This window comes from Rhinatrema bivittatum, chromosome 6, assembly GCF_901001135.1.
Source record: "Rhinatrema bivittatum chromosome 6, aRhiBiv1.1, whole genome shotgun sequence".
NCBI classification, from domain to species: Eukaryota; Metazoa; Chordata; class Amphibia; order Gymnophiona; family Rhinatrematidae; genus Rhinatrema; species Rhinatrema bivittatum.
Window position 1 is genome coordinate 71,170,983 of NC_042620.1, and position 18,941 is coordinate 71,189,923.

General features: G+C 46.7%; 1 protein-coding gene across 10 annotated transcripts in view; it reads right to left on the minus strand.

Moving 5' to 3' along the window:
• Positions 1–18,941, minus strand: part of ORC4 (origin recognition complex subunit 4) — a 179,691-nt gene that overhangs the window by 92,422 nt on the left and 68,328 nt on the right. For all 10 annotated transcript variants that reach the window (XM_029605426.1, XM_029605431.1, XM_029605433.1 and 7 more), the window contains 2 exons: positions 8,879–8,954; positions 1,185–1,270 (listed from right to left, as the gene is read on the minus strand). In XM_029605426.1, the coding sequence (XP_029461286.1) occupies positions 1,185–1,270; positions 8,879–8,954 (162 nt within the window). The remainder of the gene's footprint in view (positions 1–1,184; positions 1,271–8,878; positions 8,955–18,941) is intronic.

Sequence of the window (18,941 nt, forward strand, 5' to 3'; positions counted from 1 at the left end):
ATTGTTTATAATATTTGTTAGTTTAAATTTTATTGTTCAGTTTAGTTTCTGTGAAACTTTTAGATTTAATTTTGTGTGTGTAATTATGTACATCGCTTAGGCCAATTGTGTTAAGCGATTAATAAATTTTTTAAAAACAAAACAAAACCAGTCTTCAGCTATGTGCATTGTTTGTACTTTATACATTTGTAGGATGCCCACATGGAATTCTGATGACCATCAATAAAGCACACTATAGTTTGTTTCCTTTCAGAATGTTTGTTTATGATTGTAGATTGTTTTATAATTATGTTATCTGTTATTTTGTTACTTGGAATTATCGTGTATGTTATTATGTAAATCGCTTAGAGCTCATGCACAAAGCGATCAAAAAATGTTAACAAATAAAACAATAATGGGCTTAAGGAAGCAAGACCTCTTTCAAAAGCTTTAAATAGCAAGTCAACAGACATAAGTTTTTCCACGCACTGCTGCTTTAAAGAGGATCAAAATATTCAGATTCTTTGAAAAGAGTAACCATTTATACTGTCTGATTAATGTAACACTTTGGCTAGCCGCGGGATGTCTTGTGACAGGCCACATTCACCCTTAGGTGCCACGGGCCTCATAGTGGCAAGGATGCTACATGCTGTCTCCCCCTCAGACGCATGCCAACTCTTAATGGCCCTGCGGCGGGAAATCTGTGGCGTCATTACCTGAAGTTGGCCCCGGCTGGGAATTTAAACCCAAGCCGTGCTCCCAGGTGGTATATCAGCAACAGGTCCTCCTGCCTTACAGTGCATGTTGCTCTCTTTTTGACTCTGTTACCTTGCCTGGTCTCTCCAGATCCTACCTTGACCTTTTTGTGTCCCTGGTCCTGTGTCTTCTCCTTGTTGTCCTGTTCCTCTTTTGCCTAACTTCTGGTTCTGATCCTTCCTCTGGATCCGGCTACACTCTTGCCTGCTGTCTACCCTGAACTCAGCCTGGACCCAGACCTTGTCTACCTGCTGCCAGCCCTGACCTCTGCCCACTACTTGACACCATCTGACTGCTCCTTCCTGGACACTCGCCTATTAATTTTTTCAGCGGTGGAAACACCATATTTCAAATGATTCTAAACATTTAGCGGCTACTAGGAATTCTCTATGAAGACATCCATTATAAGACATAAAACAATCTAGCATTAGCTAATTAAAGATACTTACAAAAACTTTATCTCCAACCACATTTTCTAGCTGCAGTTGTCTTGTGATCTCCTTGAGAGCAATTTTGTCATTCGTCTGTAAGAGTCCTGCATAAAAAAAAGAACAAGCAATTAAACCAAGTGAATATGTCTACTAAAATCTGCACTGGGTCACAGCTTTCTGGTCATCTTTTAAAAACAGCCTTTCTGCACACATGTACAAAGTAATTTTAATTGGGCTATGTTACACCCACCCTCCTACCTCTTCAGATGCAAATGGAAAGTAAAACTGCAATATTAATGGTGATTGCACTTAAGTAAATTTGGTACCAACTCAATGACCTTAATGTGTATAACCCAAAAAGAAAGAAAGGGAGATGGGTGATAGGATAGAGATTTAAATACCTCAAAGATATTGATAATACACATTAAACACTTTTCAATGAAAAGGAAGTTTAAGAACAAAGGGGGTTCAGGAATAATAAAGAAATATTTCTTCACAGAAAAGTTTGTGGATAGATGGAATAGTCTCCTAGTGGAGGTGGTAGAAGCCAAAATAATAATAGAAATCAAGAAAAACATGGGATAAGCCTAAGTGTTCTTAATTGGCAGATCTTAAAAGCAACTGAAAAAAGCATATCTGTTAGAAGTTTTAGATATTTAAACATCCAGATAATCTGTATTTTGGTTTTACTGCATCTCAGAGAACTTGCTTGGGGCTCATTGAAGAGCCAAGTAGCAGTGCTATGTGTGTAACTTGGAGTATCTCTGCTAAGGAATCCTGAAAAACATAGAATCTGCTGAAAAAACTAACTGAAATTCACATTGCTGCAAGAATATCCCAAGTTCAGCAAGAAATACAAAAGGCCCAGGAACAGTATGAAAGGTCTGTAACATCTGAACACAAAAAAATAATTATGAGCAAGATGAATTCTGAAGGGAATCCTTATCAGAAGGGTGTTGCTATATCTTATATTATCTTAGAAGTATTTGTAACTATATATAAAATTATGCTTTGATAGGTAAAAAAGAGGCCTTATAGTAACTTTAGGTAGGACCACATAACTGTATAAACAACTGAAATGTTATCTAGCTTAGCCAAATGATTTGATCTTCACCTAGTTTAGGAAAAAACATGTATAACAAAATATAGTAAGTGCAAGTAAACTTCATGTGGTATATACACCAGAAGAAATTATAGAAGTAAATTAGAATATAACCAGAAACTAGGGAAGCTAACAAAATCACCAGCACAGTAATAATGGATAATTTCAATTACCCCAGTATTGACTGGGGAAATGATATATCAGGACATTCTAGAGAGGTAAAGTTCCTAGATTAAATAAATGACTGCTCTATGAAACAGCTGGTATAAGAACCAACAAGAGGGAAAGCATTTTAGACCTAGTCCTTAATGGACACAGGATTTATGCGAGAGGTAAAAGTGTTGGAGCCACTTGGCTATAATGAAACATTATTATAACATTTGACTTAACTGGAGGGAGCACACTAAAAAAAAATAATCTACTGCAATAGCATTTAACTTTCAAAAATATGACTGATAAAATTAGGAGAATGGTTAGGAAAAAACTGCAAGGAGCAACTGTAAAAGTTAAAAGTTTAGCTCAGGCATGGATGCTGTTTAAAAATACCATCTTAGAAGCTCAGATCAGCTGCATTCCATGCATTAAGAAAAGATGGAAGGCTAAACGACTAACGACATGGCTAAAAGGTGAGGTGAGAGAGAGACTATATCATCTAAAAGAACATATTCAAGAATTGGATAAGGGATCCAAATGAAGAAAACAAGAAACAGCATAATCACTGGCAAGTCAGATGCAAAACATTGATATGGAAGGCAAAGAGAATTTGAAAAGAAGTGTGCCGTGGAAGCAAAAACTCATAATAAAAACTTTGTCAGGTACATTTGTGGTAAAAAGCCTGCGAGGGAATCAGGTGGACCATTAGATGATCAAGGGTTAAGAGAGACATTAAAGAATGACAAAGTCATAGAGAGACTAAATAAATTCTATACTTTGATATTCACTAAGGAACATGTAAGAGAAATACACATGCCAGAGGAACTGAAACAAATCTCAGTGAATATGAAGATGTACTGGGCAAAATGACAAATTAAAGAGTAGCAAATCACCTGGACCAGATGGTAAGCCTAGAGTGCTGAAAGAACTGAGAAAAAAAGATTGCAGGCCTGCTATTGGACATTTGTAAACTATCAGTAATATCATCTATGGTACCCAAAGACAGGAGGGTTGCCAATATAACATCAATTTTTAAAAAGGAATCAAAGGGCGAACCATGAAACTATAGACCAGGGAGTGAAATCTCTGCCAGGCAAATTGGTAGAAACTATCATAAAGAACAAAATTGCTGAACATATATATAGGCATAGTTTATTGGGACAAAGTAACATGGATTTAGCTAAGGGAAGTCTTGCTTCACAAATTTGCTATATTTTTTGAGAGCATAAACAAATATGTGGATAAGAGTGAACCAGTTGATATAGTGTATCTAGATTTCCAGAAAGCATCTAAGTCAGTCCCTCATGAGAGACTTCTTAGGAAATTAAAAAGTCATGGGATGGGGCAGTATTCTATTGTGGATTGCCAACTGGTTAAAAGATAGAAAACAGTAGGGCTAAATGGTAAATTTTCCCAGTGGAGAAAGGTGAGTAGTGGAGAGGCCCAGTGATCTGTTTTGGGACCACTACTTTAATATATTTATAATTGACCTGAAAATGGGAATAAACGAGGTGATCAAATCTGCCTATGACACAAAATTATTCATAGTTAAATCACAAGAGGATTGTGAGAAATTGCAAGAAAACATTGCAAAACTAGGAAATTGGGCATGCAAATGGCAAATGAAATTTAATATGGACAAGTACAAAGTGATGCACTTTGGGAAGAGTAACTCAATTATGGCTATACAATGCAAGGTTTCACGTTAGAAGGCACCACACAGGAAAAGTATCTAGCTGTCATCATTGAGACTATGTTGAAATCTTCTGCTCAGTGTGCAGCAGCAGCAGCCAAGAAAGCAAATAAAAAGCACAGTTGCTTACCTGTAACAGGTGTTCTCTCAGGACAGCAGGATGTTAGTTCTCACAGATGGTTGCCATTATCAGATGGAGCCAGGTACGGAAAACTTTTGTCAAAGTTTCTAGAACTTTGACTGGCACACTGAGCATGCCCAGCATGCCACTATCCACGTGTCCACACTAGGTACCCTTTCACTCTCGTAATATAGAAAAAAAAAAAAACATTGCAGGAGAACCCAACTTCGCGCGGAGGAAGGCAGATTTCCTGAGGACTAACATCCTGCTGTCCTAGGAGAACACCTGTTACACAGGTAAGCAACTGCGCTTTCTCCTAGGACAAGCAGGATGGCAGTCCTCACAGATGGGTGAATACCAAGCTTCAGGCTGCTCCTGGCAACAGCCAAGATCAACAAATACCAAATGAGGTACAACAACTGTGGTGCTGTTATTCAAATAGGGAGAGATAGCCTGTTCCCAACCAAGGGGCCTTAGGTAAGAAGAGTTGGGTTTAAGCCTAGAAGAGGTTACGTAGGACAGATTGGCCGAAACTACCGTCTTGTCGACCATCTTTGTCCAAGCAATAATGGGCGGCGAACGTGTGCAGGGATCTCCACGTCTCAGTCCTGCAGATTTTGGTGACGGGAACTGCCAGTAAGTGGGCCACCGACGCTGCCATAGCCCTCAGAGTGAGCTTTAATTTGGCCTCCCAGCTGAAGGCCCGATTGCGCATAGCAGAATGAGATTGTGTCTGCTAGTCAATTGGATAAGGTCTGTTTACCCACCACAACCCCCATTCTATTTTATCGAAAGATATGAACAGTTGGGTGCACTGTCTGTGGCCTGCTGTGCGTTCTAAATAGAAGGCCAGAGCTCTTTTGCAAACCAACATATATAGAGCCCGTTCTCCCTAGTAGGAATGGGGCCTTGGAAAAAAGGTGGGCAACACAATGGACTGATTGATCTGAAAATCAGTCACTGCCTTAGGCAGGACCTTGGGATGCGTACGCAGGACCACATGGATCCTAAAAGAACTTTGTGTAGGGTGGGTATGTAACCAAGGCCTGAAGTTCACTTACCCTACGATCTGAAGTAAACACCACCAGGAAAAGGATTTTCCAGGTGAGGAATTTCAGCTCACAGGAGCACATAGGCTCAAAAGGAAGACGCATGAGCCACACCAACACAATGTTGAGATCCCAGGACACAGCAGGGGGTTACAGAGGGGGCTTTAGCTGAAGCAGATCCCGCATAAAAACGACCTACTATAGGCTGAACCGAGATAGGCGTGCCAGCGCCTCCACAATGGTAAGCACTGACTGCACTCAAATGAATCCCGACTGAGGTGGTTTTGAGTCCAGCCTCAGAGAGGTGCCACAAATAGTCCAGAAACCTTGGAACAGGGCAAGTGAATGGATCCAAGCCATTCTCTTTGCACCACATGGAGAACCTCTTCCACTTCAAACCGTAAGACTTCCTGGTGGAAGGTTTCCTGGAAGCTACCAGCCCTTGAGACATGTCAGACAAATCCAGGGACTGGAGGACTAAGCCTCAATATCCAGGCCGTCAGGGCTAGCACCTGGAGGTTTGGATGGCGCAGTGCGCCCTCATCCTGTGTTATCAGATCGAACGCAGTCCCTAGACTGATGGGATTTCTGCTCGACACTTCCTAAAGGAGAGGGAACCAGACTTGTCTGGGCCAGTATGGGGCCAACAGGATCATGGTCGCCTGGTCCTACTAGAGCTTCAGAAGAGTTCTCATGAGCTGCGGAATAGGAGGGTACGGGTATAGGAGGCCTGTGCCCCAATGAAGGGAAAAGGCGATGGAGGTTGGGCATCCGTCCTGAAAAGGGAGCAAAAATTGCTCACCTTGCATTTGTATGGGGAGGTAAAGAGAGAAAGAGTGGCTCAGGTGGTCTGCCAGAACGTTCAGCATTCCAGCCGAGTACTTCGCTCACAGGGACATACACTGCGACACAGCCCACGACCAAATCTGCATCGCTTCTTGGCAGAGAAGGTATGATCCTGTGCCCTCTGTTTGTTGATGTACCACATTGCCACCTGATTAGTCCTGATTTGGACAGACACTTTGTGGTACAAGCGATCTTTAAACCCCCAAAGAGCGTAGCAAATCGCTCGAAGCTTCAGGAAATTTTTCTGGTGCAGAGCTTCCTGAGCCGTCCAGTGACCCTGCATGTTGAGGCTGTCTACATGGGCTCCCCAATCATGGGGGGAAGCATCGGTGGTAAGAACCACTTGAAGCGAGGCAGCTTGAAAAGGAATCTGTGCTCCAGATTGGAGACATTCTCACACCAGGACAGGGAGATCCTCAGAGGCTGCATGATGGACACATGGGCTCCGAGGTCCTGGGATACCTGTTGCCATTGCAACTGCAGTGACCACTGCTCCCTGCGCATGCAGAGGCAGACAAATGGGGTGACAGGGACTGAGGCTGCCAAGTAGCCCAGCAAACGAAGCAGCAGACGGGCGGTTACTTGCTGGCTGCTGTGCACTAAGGTCACCAGACTGGACAGGGCGAGAGCCTAATCGCAGGGCAAAAACACCTTTGCCTGAGTCATGTCTAGTCTGGCTCCTATGAAGTCCAGCTGGGGGGACAGGTAGAAGTGGGACTATGGGTAGTTGATAACAAAACCTAGGTTCAAAGCATTCATCGCCCCCTCGTGGGAAGCACTTGACCAACCAGTTGTCTAGGTAAGGGAACACATGTACCCCCCTGACGCCTGAGATGCACTACACTACCACCACTGATAGGCACTTGGTGAACACCCAAGGGGTTGAGGCCAAGCCAAACAGCAGTACCCAGTACTGGTAGTGAGCCTGTCCAGCCACAAAGTGTAGAAACTTCCTGTGGTTTGGGAAGATCGCAATGTGGGCGTAAGTCTCCTTGAGATAGAGGGAGAAGAGCCAATCTCCTTTGCTAAGGAGTGGGATCAGAGTGCCCAGAGAACTTTTCCCTTTGAAGGAATTTGTTCAAGGCTCTGAGGTCGAGAATGGGACATAGGCCTCCAGTTCTCTTTGAGATAAAGGAAATACCTTGAATAGAACTCTCTCAGCCTTGCTGATGACGGGGAAAGAGTGTTACCGCTCCTGCGGAATGCTCTGTCAAAGGTATTTCCTGCGGGGTGGAGGAACCCCACCATGGACATGGGGGAAAATCTGCTGGGACATCTATGAAAATCAGACAATACCCTTGGCGAACAATGGTGAGCAACCACCGGTTGGATGTGATGAGCAGCCAGCGGAGATCGAAACAAAGAAGCCTGCCCCCTACCAGGGGATTTTGTGCCAGGGGCTGGCTAGTTGACCCATGCTCCCTCGCCTCCAATCAAAAGCCCATAGCTGGGGCTTGCTGGGGAGCTGGTTGGGTTTCGGAGGTTTGCTGCTGACGAGAGTGACCCCTGGAACCAGCACAGGATGTGCGAGCCTGGGAGGCAAGAGGTTAATATTTTATCTACCTATAAAAGGACTTCCTGGAACTTGGCCGGGGGGATTTCCTGGCAGAGGATGGCAGATTGGAAGTGCTGGCTGACAGCTGTTGAAGGGTTTTCATGGTGCTCCTTCAACTGAGCTACCGCATTCCTGACCTTATCCCTGAAGAGATTCTCTCCTGTACAGGGGAAGACTGCCAACTTCTGTACCTCTGGACGAAGGTCTGAGGTGCAGAGCCAGATCATCCTACAAGCGCCGATACCCACTGCGTCCACCATGGCTGCTGTTTTGAAAACATTGTAGATGGATCTCACCTTGTGTCTTCCGGCTTCTATGCTCTGTTGAACAACTGTAGAGAATGACTCCTGTTGCTGCTGTGGGAGACGTTCAGCAACTTCTTGGACTTGTTTCCTCAGGTTCTGGTTGTACTGGGGCAAATATAACTGGTAGGAGGCAATATGGACGATAAGCATAGCACACTGAAAGACTTTCCTACCCAAGGCATCCAGCTCCCTGTGTTCCCGGCCCCGAGGAGTGGATGCATAGGTGTGGGAACGCTTGGCATTTTTAAGAGCTGACTCCACTACCACTGACTGGTGAGGGAGGTGGCATCATTCAAACCTTAAGGCTGCTATACCAAATAGGTGGCATCCACCTTCCTATTCACGGGAGGAATCGATATCGGGCATTCCAACAGTGACCTTATAAGGGAGCAGAAATGTGAGAGTTCGCTTCCACCCTGGCATCATGGAGCACAGGCATCCACATTGCTTGCCTTTCTCAACTGCCCTAGATGGGTGACTACATACATACACAAACACATGTGTTTAAAGCTGGTAGTGGGGGGGGGGGGGGGGGGGGAGCGAACAGAAAATCCAACCCCAACACAGGTGCCTCATTTAATTTAAAGAGCCGCTGGAACAATGTGGAACAATGCTCCATTATGTTAAGTCCATGTGGGGCTCCACCTTCTTTCTCCCTTTGTTTTAAAAATAGTAAGAGAATGGTGGGGCTTTCAGGGCTTTCCTAGCTCTTCTTTCGGCCATATAAGTCCACTCTATATCTGCCCTGCCTGAATGGCAGTGGTTGATGTGCCACATTTTTTTTTTAATGGAGGTGTGCTCTCTGCTTGAAACAGTTGGGAAACACTGGTCTTGATAGTATTGCTGCTTTATGGCAATGTTTCATCAACAAAATATTGTCCTACTTACCATTCAGATGAACTTGCAGAATATTTTCCTTTACTTGCTTTATTTTTCCAAGTTCTTCCAGAGCATCATTTAATAACTATAGAAAACAAAAAAAAGCACTTTATTCATGAAAACATTTAACTGAATTGTTTTTTAATATATATGTCAAAGTGTCTCTATGACAGTTGAAGTTACTGTATAAATATGACCCTTGTACTACATCTGGTGTCTTGCTCTGATCACCACATCAAGACACATGCGCTCTTAATATACAGTGAAAACAGACTGCGAACATTCATCCCGATGTGCTCCCTTTCTTATAACACCAGCACAATCTCTCTGGTGATGTCACAAGTGCAAAGTACTAGCAGTACATTTTGGTTCTAGAGAAAACTGGATTAATTTTGCAGGTTGCAATACCTTACATGAGACAAATGTGAAAATTATCCAAAAAATGTTCTACATATGCCACCTAACAGAGGAAAGCTAAGTGGTTTCGCAAACTCATGTACTTTGGCATCATTTTCTGGATACATTTTCATGTTGGTTCAATAAATAGCATCATAACCTGCAAAGAATCCAGTAAAGTCAAAGAGGAAGAGCCATACCATTTTGACGCTGCAGTTACCAGTAGGAACGTAGGAAAGCTTGACTCTCAGCATTGAAAACTAGCTACCACATCAGTTGACTCAAAAAGAACTTAGGATAAAATTTTCTACTTAAGATAACTAAATATATAGTGTACTAATTTTTGCATAATATGCCAATATCTTCTTAGATGCTGAGGTTTTGGTTTGCTTTTTTTTGGACACTTCTCCAAAAATTGTTGTAGTATAATTATAGAAGTATTATTTGTAACCCAGGTAAGAGCACACTCAAATATGTTGCTTGAAAAATGGATCAAAAACAAAAAGTTGAAGCATGCACAAAAAAAAAAAAAAAAAAAAAAAGTAGTATATATTGTACTTTTTATATTGTATTCAGCTGACCATGGCTTGAATCTTTTATAACCTTTCACCTTACACTTCCTAGACCATACTGTAAATTTTCTGTTTTGAAGAAGCAAGTAAATTTGCCTGCATTTTCTTTCAACACAATATCTTCAGCTACTTTTTTTTTTTTTTTAAAGGGTATAACCTACTATAACTACTTAAAATCAAAATGAAACCTTTTATAATACTGACTGTAGTTTTATGGTAAATATTCTTATGAAGACCAATGTGAAAGTAGCAAATCCTACTTAATAGCTCTAAATTTAATGAGATTAGAGTACAAGAATTGTTCGATATATGGAAGAGATACAATTGCATAATATTTTTATGTATGTAGAAACTTTCCACTGACTTCCATTAAAAACCTAGAAATGATTCCTATGTTCAAAAAAAGGCAAGAAATAACCCAGAATGTTTGTTTTAGCTACTGAGGGTCCATCTTTTTCCAGCTGATCTGCCTCTTCCTGTGGATCACAATCATCATCATCAACTTCTTCTGGATGAGGAAGATCATTTATCATTCTGCTTTATTTTGCAAAAATGTATCTAAACAGCTGCTTTCATCACCTCCTCTTCATTTTGTACAGCTCCCTGTAGTAATTGATAATATAGGTTTCTTCTTTGGCAAGTAAAGGCAACGTTCACAATTGGGCTCATTTTCCAGGATCTGCAGACCTAATTCCAAATGTATAAATATTTTGGCCAGTTGCTTTGTATTCAACTAACAAGGTAAGGATGCTATCCTCGCTACTGCAGCTTGTTCTTGTTAGAGTTGGATCCTCATTGAATAGTTCTGTTCTATGTGATTGCAGCAACTAAACCACATCCGATACTCCATCTTCAAATCAGACTTCACAGAAATAAAGGTCCCAGGGATTTGTACTGGAACCAGTGATTTTTAAAATATTTATAAATGATCTGGAAAAGAGTGCGATGATCACATTTATAGACAAAAAAATTATTGGAAGTTGTTAAATTGCGGGTGGATTGTGAGAAAGTGCAGGATTACTCTGCGAGTCTGGGCATCAAAATGGCAAATGAAATTTAATGTGGACAAATGCAAAGTGAAATAATCCAAACTGTAGTTACATGATGTTAGACTTCATTTAAAGAGTTGCCAGCCAGGAAAAAGATTTAAGTGGCATCGTGGACAACACATTGAAATCATTTGCACAGTGTGTGGCACGGGTAAAAATAAACAAAGTTTGGAATGGAGAAATTACTTACCAGATAATTTTGTTTTCCTTAGTGTAGACAGATGGACTCAGGACCAATGGGCATTGTGCTCTTCTGCTAGCAGACGGGAGACTGAGTCAGATTTTAAAGCTGACGTCACTCTAGATATACCCCTGCAGTAACCTCAGCTCTTCAGTATTCTCTTCGAAAAGCCATTGTGGATATATTTTTGCTTAAATAACTTGATTAAACTTGAGTAAAACTTGAACTGGTTCAACTAATTTCCAAACTGGAGACCGCCAGTGCACTCAACCAATTAACGCCAGACTAACTGTGGGTGTCTTGAACTAGTGGTAGGCCGTGGCTTACCAGTATTTGCTTAGTCTCGAGGTTTGTTATCCGAGGTTCTCCTTTCCCGGGGCAGCCATGGGCGGGATGCTGAGTCCATCAGTCTACACTAAGGAAAATGAAGTTATCAGGTAAGTAATTTCTCCATTTCCTAGCATGTAGCTAGATGGTCTCAGGACCAATGGGATGTATAAAAGCTATGCCTGGACAGGGTGGGAGGCTGCCCGTGGCCCATTTAGTACTGCCATTGCGAATGCTGTGTCCTCCTTGGCCTGAACATCCAGGCGATAGAATCTCAAGAAGATGTGGATGCAGGACCAAGTTGCCGCACGACAGATCTCTGCGGGTGACAGCATCTTGGTTTCTGCCCAGGACACTGCTTGGGCCCTTGTGGAATGGGCCTTTACTTGTAGAGGTGGAAGCTTGCCTGCCTCTACGTAGGCTGCCTTGATTACTTCTTTGATCCAGCAGGCAATGGTTGCCCGCAAAGCCGCTTCCCCTTGCTTCTTCCTGCTGTGAAGAACGAACAGAAGGTCCATGTTTCGTGCAGGTTCCGATCTTTCCAGGTATCTGACTAGGAGTCTGCCCACATTCAGGTGGCAAAGAAGGCGTGAGTCTTCCGAGTCCTTATGCTCATCTGAAGATGGCAGCGAGATGGTTTGGTTTAGATGGAAGTGAGAAACCACCTTTGGCAGGAAGGAGGGTACAGTGCACAGCTGTATGGATCCCGGCGTGAATCTGAGGAATGGCTCCTGGCATGATAGTGCTTGAAGTTCGGAGATTCGACGGGCTGAGCAGATTGCCACGAGGAATGCCGTCTTCAAGGTCAGGAGCCATAGGGACAGACCGCGAGTTGGTCTGAACAAAGCTCCCGCTAGGAAGTCTAACACTAGATTGAGATTCAATAGGGGTATCGGCCACTTTAGAGGTGGTCGAAGGTGCTTGACCCCTTTTAAGAAACGGGAGACGACAGGGTGGGCCGCTAGGCCGGTGCCGTCCATCCTGGGTCTGAAGATTGCCAGGGCGGCCAGTTGCACCTTGATGGAGTTGAGGGACAACCCTTTGTTCACGCCGTCCTGCAGAAATTCCAGGATCATGGGGATTTTGACTGTCCGTGGAAGGATGTCGCGGTCCTCACATCAGGCTTCGAATATTCTCCATACTCGTATATATGTTAAGGAGGTGAAGAACTTGCACGCTCGGAGCAATGTGTCAATCACTGTTCCTGAGTATCCACTCTTTTTCAGGCGAGACCTCTCAATGGCCAGACCGTAAGCGAGAATCTCGTTGGGTCTTCGTGGAGGATCGGTCCTTGCTGGAGTAGATCCCTGTGTGGAGGTAGGCGTAGAGGGTTCCCCGCCAGAAGTCTTTGCATGTCCGTGTACCACGGTCTTCTTGGCCAGTCCGGGGCCACTAGAAATAACAGCCCTCTGTGGTGTTCTATCTTGCGGATGATTCTGCCCAGTAGTGGCCATGGAGGGAAGGCGTACAGTAGGTCCTCCTGAGGCCAGGTCTGGAAGAGGGCGTCGATTCCCTGAGACAGCGGTTCCCACCTTCAGTTGAAGAACTTGGGAACCCAGGTGCTGGACCCGGTTGCCAGAAGATCCATGGCTGGGGTTCCCCAGTGGTTTACTATCCGCTGGAAGGCTGCTGTAGACAGTGTCCATTCCCCTGGATCCAGACTCTCTCTCTGCTGAGGTAGTCTGCAGTGACATTGTCTTTTCCCGCGATGTGGGCAGCTGATATCCCTTTTAGGTTTGATTCTGCCTGCGTCATTAGGGGCTCTAATTCCAGAGAAACCTGCTGGCTTCTGGTTCCCCCCTGGCGGTTGATGTAGGCCACTGTTGTGGCGTTGTCAGACATGACTGACTGATTTGCCCCGGAGTCTATGACTGAACCGTAGGCAGGCTAGTCTGACTGCTTGGGCTTCCAGTCGGTTTATGTTCCATGCCGACTCTTTTTGTTAGCTCCTGGCAGTGGACTCCCCATCCCCGCAGGCTCGCATCTGTGGTGAGCAAGGTCCATTCCGGTGGGGATAGGCTTGTTCCCTTGCTCAGAGGTCTTCTTGTAGCCACCATTGTAGATGGTTCTGAACCTTTGCCGGTAGCCAGAGGGGGGCGGAATAGTTTTGAGACATTGGGTTCCACCATGACAGTAGGGAATGCTGTAGGGGCCGCATGTGGGCCCTTGCTCACGGGACGACATCTATGGTTGACGCCACGAGTCAGAGGACTCGGAAATAGTCCCATGCCATGGGGAGAATGGAATTCAACAATACTCATAATTGTTCCATAAATCTCCTTCTCCTTGTAGGGGGAAGGGTGACTTTGTTCCATTTGGTGTCGAAATGGACTCCCAGCTACTCTAGGGATTGGGAGGGCTGCAGGTGGCTCTTGGGTGTGTTGATGACCCACCCGAGGTTCTGTAGTAGTTCCTTGATTCTAGTGGTTGCTTGATGGCTTTCCTCTGGCGATTTCGCTCTGATCAGCCAATCATCCAGGTATGGATGCACAAGGATTCCTTCTTTCCTTCTTTCCTTAGTGTCACTGATCGGGGAGCCGTAGCTAGCCCGAACAGTAGGGCCTGGAACTGGTAGTGATAGCCCAATATCGCAAAGTGTAGGAAATGCTGATTGATGCGATGGATCGGTATGTGGAGATAGGCTTCTGACAGATCCAGGGAGGTCAGGAATTCTCCCGGTTGTACCGCCTTTATGACCGAATGCAGGGTTTCCATGCGGAAGCGGGGTACCTTCAGGTAGCGATTGACGGTCTTGAGGTCCAGTATGGGCCGGAACGTTCCCTCTGTCTTGGGCACGATGAAGTAGATGGAATAGTGCTCAGAAGTTTGTTGGTGCGAGGGCACCGGTGTTATTGCCTTTAGGGCGAGTAGTTTTGATAGTGTGGTTTCCACTGCCTTCCTCTTGGAGGGGTCGTGGCAAGGAGAAATCACAAACTTGTCCGGGGGGATGCTGTGGAAGTTCAGGTAGTATCCCTCTCGGATGATGGATAGGACCCAATTGTCCGACACTATTTCGAACCATCTTTGGTAGAATAGGGCAAGCCTGCCCCCTATGATCTCTTCCTGTAGATGGGTCTTCTGATTCTCATTGCGTTTTGTGGTTGGGGTCTGGTCCCGAGCCGGCTCCTCTTTTGTTGTGTCTATTCCGAAAGCCTGACCCTTGCCGGCGGGGCGCTTGGTAAATGTTTTTGTATGGTCTATAACGCTGGGATCCTCTGCCCTTGGGTGCCCGGGGAGAGAGGTGTTGGTTCCTTTTGCTCCTGTCCTCTGGTAGATGGGGTACTAGGGACTCGCCCCATTTGTTGGCTAATTTGTCCAGGTCGCTTCCGAATAGGAGTGTTCCTCTAAAGGGCATTCTCGAAAGCCTCGTCTTAGATGTCGCATCGGCTGACCAGCTTCGGAGCCAGAGCTGTCTTCTGGTTGCCACTATGGACGAGAGGCTCCTGGCTGAAGTGCGTACCAGGTCTGAGGTCGCATCCGTGAGGAATGATATTGCCGGGTCTAATGCCTCGATTGGCGTTGTTGCATCCCTGGCCATAGCCAGCCAGGCACATGATAGCACAGCACAGCAAGCAGCAATCTGCAAGGTCATAGCTGATACATCGTAAGACTGCTTGAGGATGGATTCTTGCCGTCTGTCATTGGTATCCTTGAGTGAAGCTCCTCCCTCGACTGGTACAGTAGTGTGCTTTGTGGTGGTGCAGACCAGGGCGTCGACCTTGGGAAACCTCAGGAGTTCCTTTGTCGTGGGGTCCAGGGGGTAGAGAGCTTCTAGGGCTCGACCTCCCTTAAATGTGGCCTCTGGAGCGTCCCATTCAAGGTCGATCAGTTGTTGTATGGCCTATAGTGTAGGGAAATGGTGTGAGGTCTGGCAGAGCCCAGCCAGGAAGGGGCTCGCCTTGGACTCCGCTGAGTTGCATACGTCCGGGATGGCCAATGCCTTCAGACTCGTGGCTACGAGATCTGATAATTCGTCTTTTGGGAAGAAGCGCATCATGGTACGATATGGTTCCATTCCTGGAGGGAGTTCCCCCTCTTCCAGGGGTTCTGATTCCTCCTCCAAATCATGGGTCCCCCTAAGGGGAGGTATTTGTCCAGGAAGGGCCTGGGAGGTTCTGGACCACTGGTGGGGGTTGTGGTTGTGCCGCTGGTGGCCCTGTGCGTGGATGTAGGATTGCAGTTCAGCGAAGAATCCCGCCCAGGTGAAGCTGCCTGGGATCGCATTGGGTCCAACGGCGCTCCCCGAGGGCCCCCACTGTGGAGGGGGCTGAGTCTTGCTGGTGGATCCGGAGTCCTCTACAGGCTGAGGAGGACCTTGTCTCGGCTCCCACCGAGCTTCTTCGCATAGCAGGCACAGGGCGGGGGTCACCTCGGGCTGCGCCGCTCTCAGGTGGCATGCCGGGCAGAGGACTGGACCTTTAGCTGTCCTGGACGGCGGGGCCATGATTTGTGCGTGTATCCTGTACAGGTGCGCGTGCTGGGAGGCCTGGTTATGCGTTGCGGGTGCGCCTACGTTGTGTGTGTGGAAATGGAGGATGTGCGCGTAGCTGTGCGCGTGGGCCTAGTTGTGCACTTGGCACCCCTGAGCGTGCCGCTGTGCGCCCGGCCCCAATGTGCGCGTCGCTGTGCGCATGGTGTAGACGCGTGTGCCGCTATGTGCACAAGTACTTTGTGCGTCCGGCTGGCCCCTGTGCACACAGCTCGGTTGTGCGGACTATGTGGCGACCAGGGGAGGAAGTGCCAGCGACCATGCAGTAAGATGGCAGCCCCCGCAGGGGTCTCCACATGGGAGGACCCTCTTGCCGGATCAGGGTCTAGCCCGGACGGGGCTGCTCAACCCAAATATACAGACGCTGGAGGGACGATCTGTGCGGCTGTCCAAGCCTCGGAGACCGGAGACTTAGAAAATGTTTTCTACCTTACCTTGTCTCGGTGCTTCCTGGTCCTATGCCGGGCGGTCTCCGGCTGCGGGGGGAGAGGGAATTACCTTCACCGCCGCATTTGGTTCTGCACCCAATGCCTCTCAGCCGCTCCCTTTTCAGGGGGCTAAGTCCAAGCCGGGTCGGCTACTGGACCGAGGCTGTCTCTCAGCCGCTCCCTTTCCTGGGGTCTAAGTCCACACCAGGACGGAGGCTTACTTCTGAGGGATCTCGGAAATCACCTCAGGAAATCTCGACTGGGGGAAGGACCCTTAGGTATCACCGCAGGAGAACGGGGCTCGTTTTGGAGGTAAGTTTTTCTTTGTTTCTTCTTTAAATTTGGAGTTTGGTTTTCTAATGCTGTGCAAGCATGTGTGAAGTCCCGAACTGCTATGGAGACAGAAAAAACTGGAGAACAAAGCCTCGTGCATGGGTATATGTAGTGCTGACATCAGTTTGAAATCTGACTCCGTCTCCAACTGCTATCAGGAGTACACTATACCCATTGGTCCTGATTCCATCTGCTACACACTAAGAAATGAGAGGGCTGCAGACTGCTCTTGCCGGTGTTCACAACCCAACCGAGTTCCTGCAGTAGGCTCTTGACTCTGCTGGTCACCTGCCAGCTCTCTTCCAAAGACTTTGCCCTGATTAGCGAAATGTCCAGGGAAGGTGTATCAATATCCCTTCCTTCCTCGGTGTTGCGGCCACAACCACCGTGATTTTAGTGAAGGTTCTGGGGCGGTTGCTAGGCCAAAAGGTAGCGCTCGGAACTGGTAATGGTGACTCAGTATCACAAAGCGCACAAAGTGAAAGTAGGCTTCGGAAAGGTCCAGGGAGGTTAGAAACTCTCCCGGTTGTATTGCCTTTATTACGGAACAAGGAGTTTCCATGTGGAAGTGTAGAACCCGCAGATGACGGCCTATGTTCCTGAGGTCAAAGATGGGCCGGAAAGATGCTTCCTTCTTGGAACGATAAAATAGATGGAATAGCGCCCCGAATTTTGTTGGGGCATGGGAACTGGAGTTATTGCCTTCAGACTGAGTAGTCTTGTTAGAGTGGTTTCTACTGCTCGTCTCTTGGAATGGGAGTGGCAGGGTGACATCATAAATTTGTCTCGAGGGATGCTGAGGAACTCCAGAGAGTAACCTTCTCAAATGATGTTTAGAACCCATTTGCCTGACGTTATCTCGACCCATCTTTGGTAGAAGAAGGCAAGTCGACTCCCTCTATCCTCTTTCTGTGGATGGGTTGGCCCATTCTCACTGTGGAGCACGGCTGGAGTCTGCCCCTGGGCCTGCTCCCCTCTTGGTCTGTCTGTTCCGAAAGGGCCGGGACCTTCCGGAGGAACGAGGTGCCTGGAACTGCGAGTTCCTGTAGGTCTAAAGAGGTGTGATCCTCTGCCCTTGGTTCTTCTGGGGGAGGAACGCTGAGATCTTTTACTCCTATCTTCCGGTAGCCGAGGCACTGAGGATTCGCCCCATTTGCTGGCTAACTTCTCCAATTCGCTTCCGAACAAGAGAGATCCTTTAAAGGGCATTCTTGTGATATTCACTTTAGATGTCGCGTCTGCAGATCAATTCCGTAGCCATAGTTGTCTTCTGGCTGCCACTACCGAGCCAACGCCCCTGGCTGAGAGGTGCGTACCAGGTCTGAGCTTGCATCCATGAGGAAGGCTGCTGCAGGTTCCATCGTCTCACCAGTATATGTTCGAGTTATTTGACTCTCTCGAGAGGAGCAATCTGCAGTGTCATTGCTGTTGCATCAAAGGCCTGCTTAAGGATGGATTCCAATCGTCTGTCCTGAGTGTCCTTCAATGCAGCCCCTCCCTCAACGGCAATCGTTGTTCGCTTTGAGACAGCACAGACCATAGCATCCCCCTTCGGGAAACGCAGGCGTTCCTTGGTCGCTGGTTCTAGAGGGTATAGGGCTTCCAAGGCCCGACCTCCATTGAAGCTGGACTCCAGGGCATCCCATTCCAGGTCAATCAGTTCCTGGATGGCTTCCATCATTAGAAAGTAGCATGAGGCCCTACGAAGGGACACCAAGATGGGGTTCTTCTTTGGTTCTGCCATAGGGTCCATGCCAGGAATACCCAGCGTCTTCAGAGTCTGGGAAACAAAGGCTGGTAATTCGTCCTTGTGGAAGAAGCGAAGCATGGTTCGGTATGGTTCCATTCCTGGAGGGATTTCTCCTTCTTCCAGGGAGTCACTCTCCTCATCTGAGGTTTCTGTGTCCCTGTTAGGGAGGTTCTTGATTAGGCGAGGCATGTCTCGAGGCATCCAAGTAGGGCCGGGAGGATCTTGTGCTTCCGGCAGGGGTTGAGCCTGGGGCGTAGCTGGGGCTAATTGTGCCTGAACGAAGGCTTGCAGCCCTTTGAAAAATCCCAACCAGGAGAAGGTCCCTGGGTCCATGTTAATCTCAGGGGGAGTCAGAGTAGGGGCCCCAGATGTGCCCTCCTGTGGGGAAGCCATCTCGGAGATGCAAAGGTCCAGGGAGCTATCTTCAGTAGTTCCAGAGCCATCTCCTGACAGTAAGGGACCAGGCTTTGGTTCCCCCTAGTCTTCCTTGCAATGTTGACACAGGCAGGACTCCAATTCAGGGTGCACGGCTCTTATGTGGCAGGCT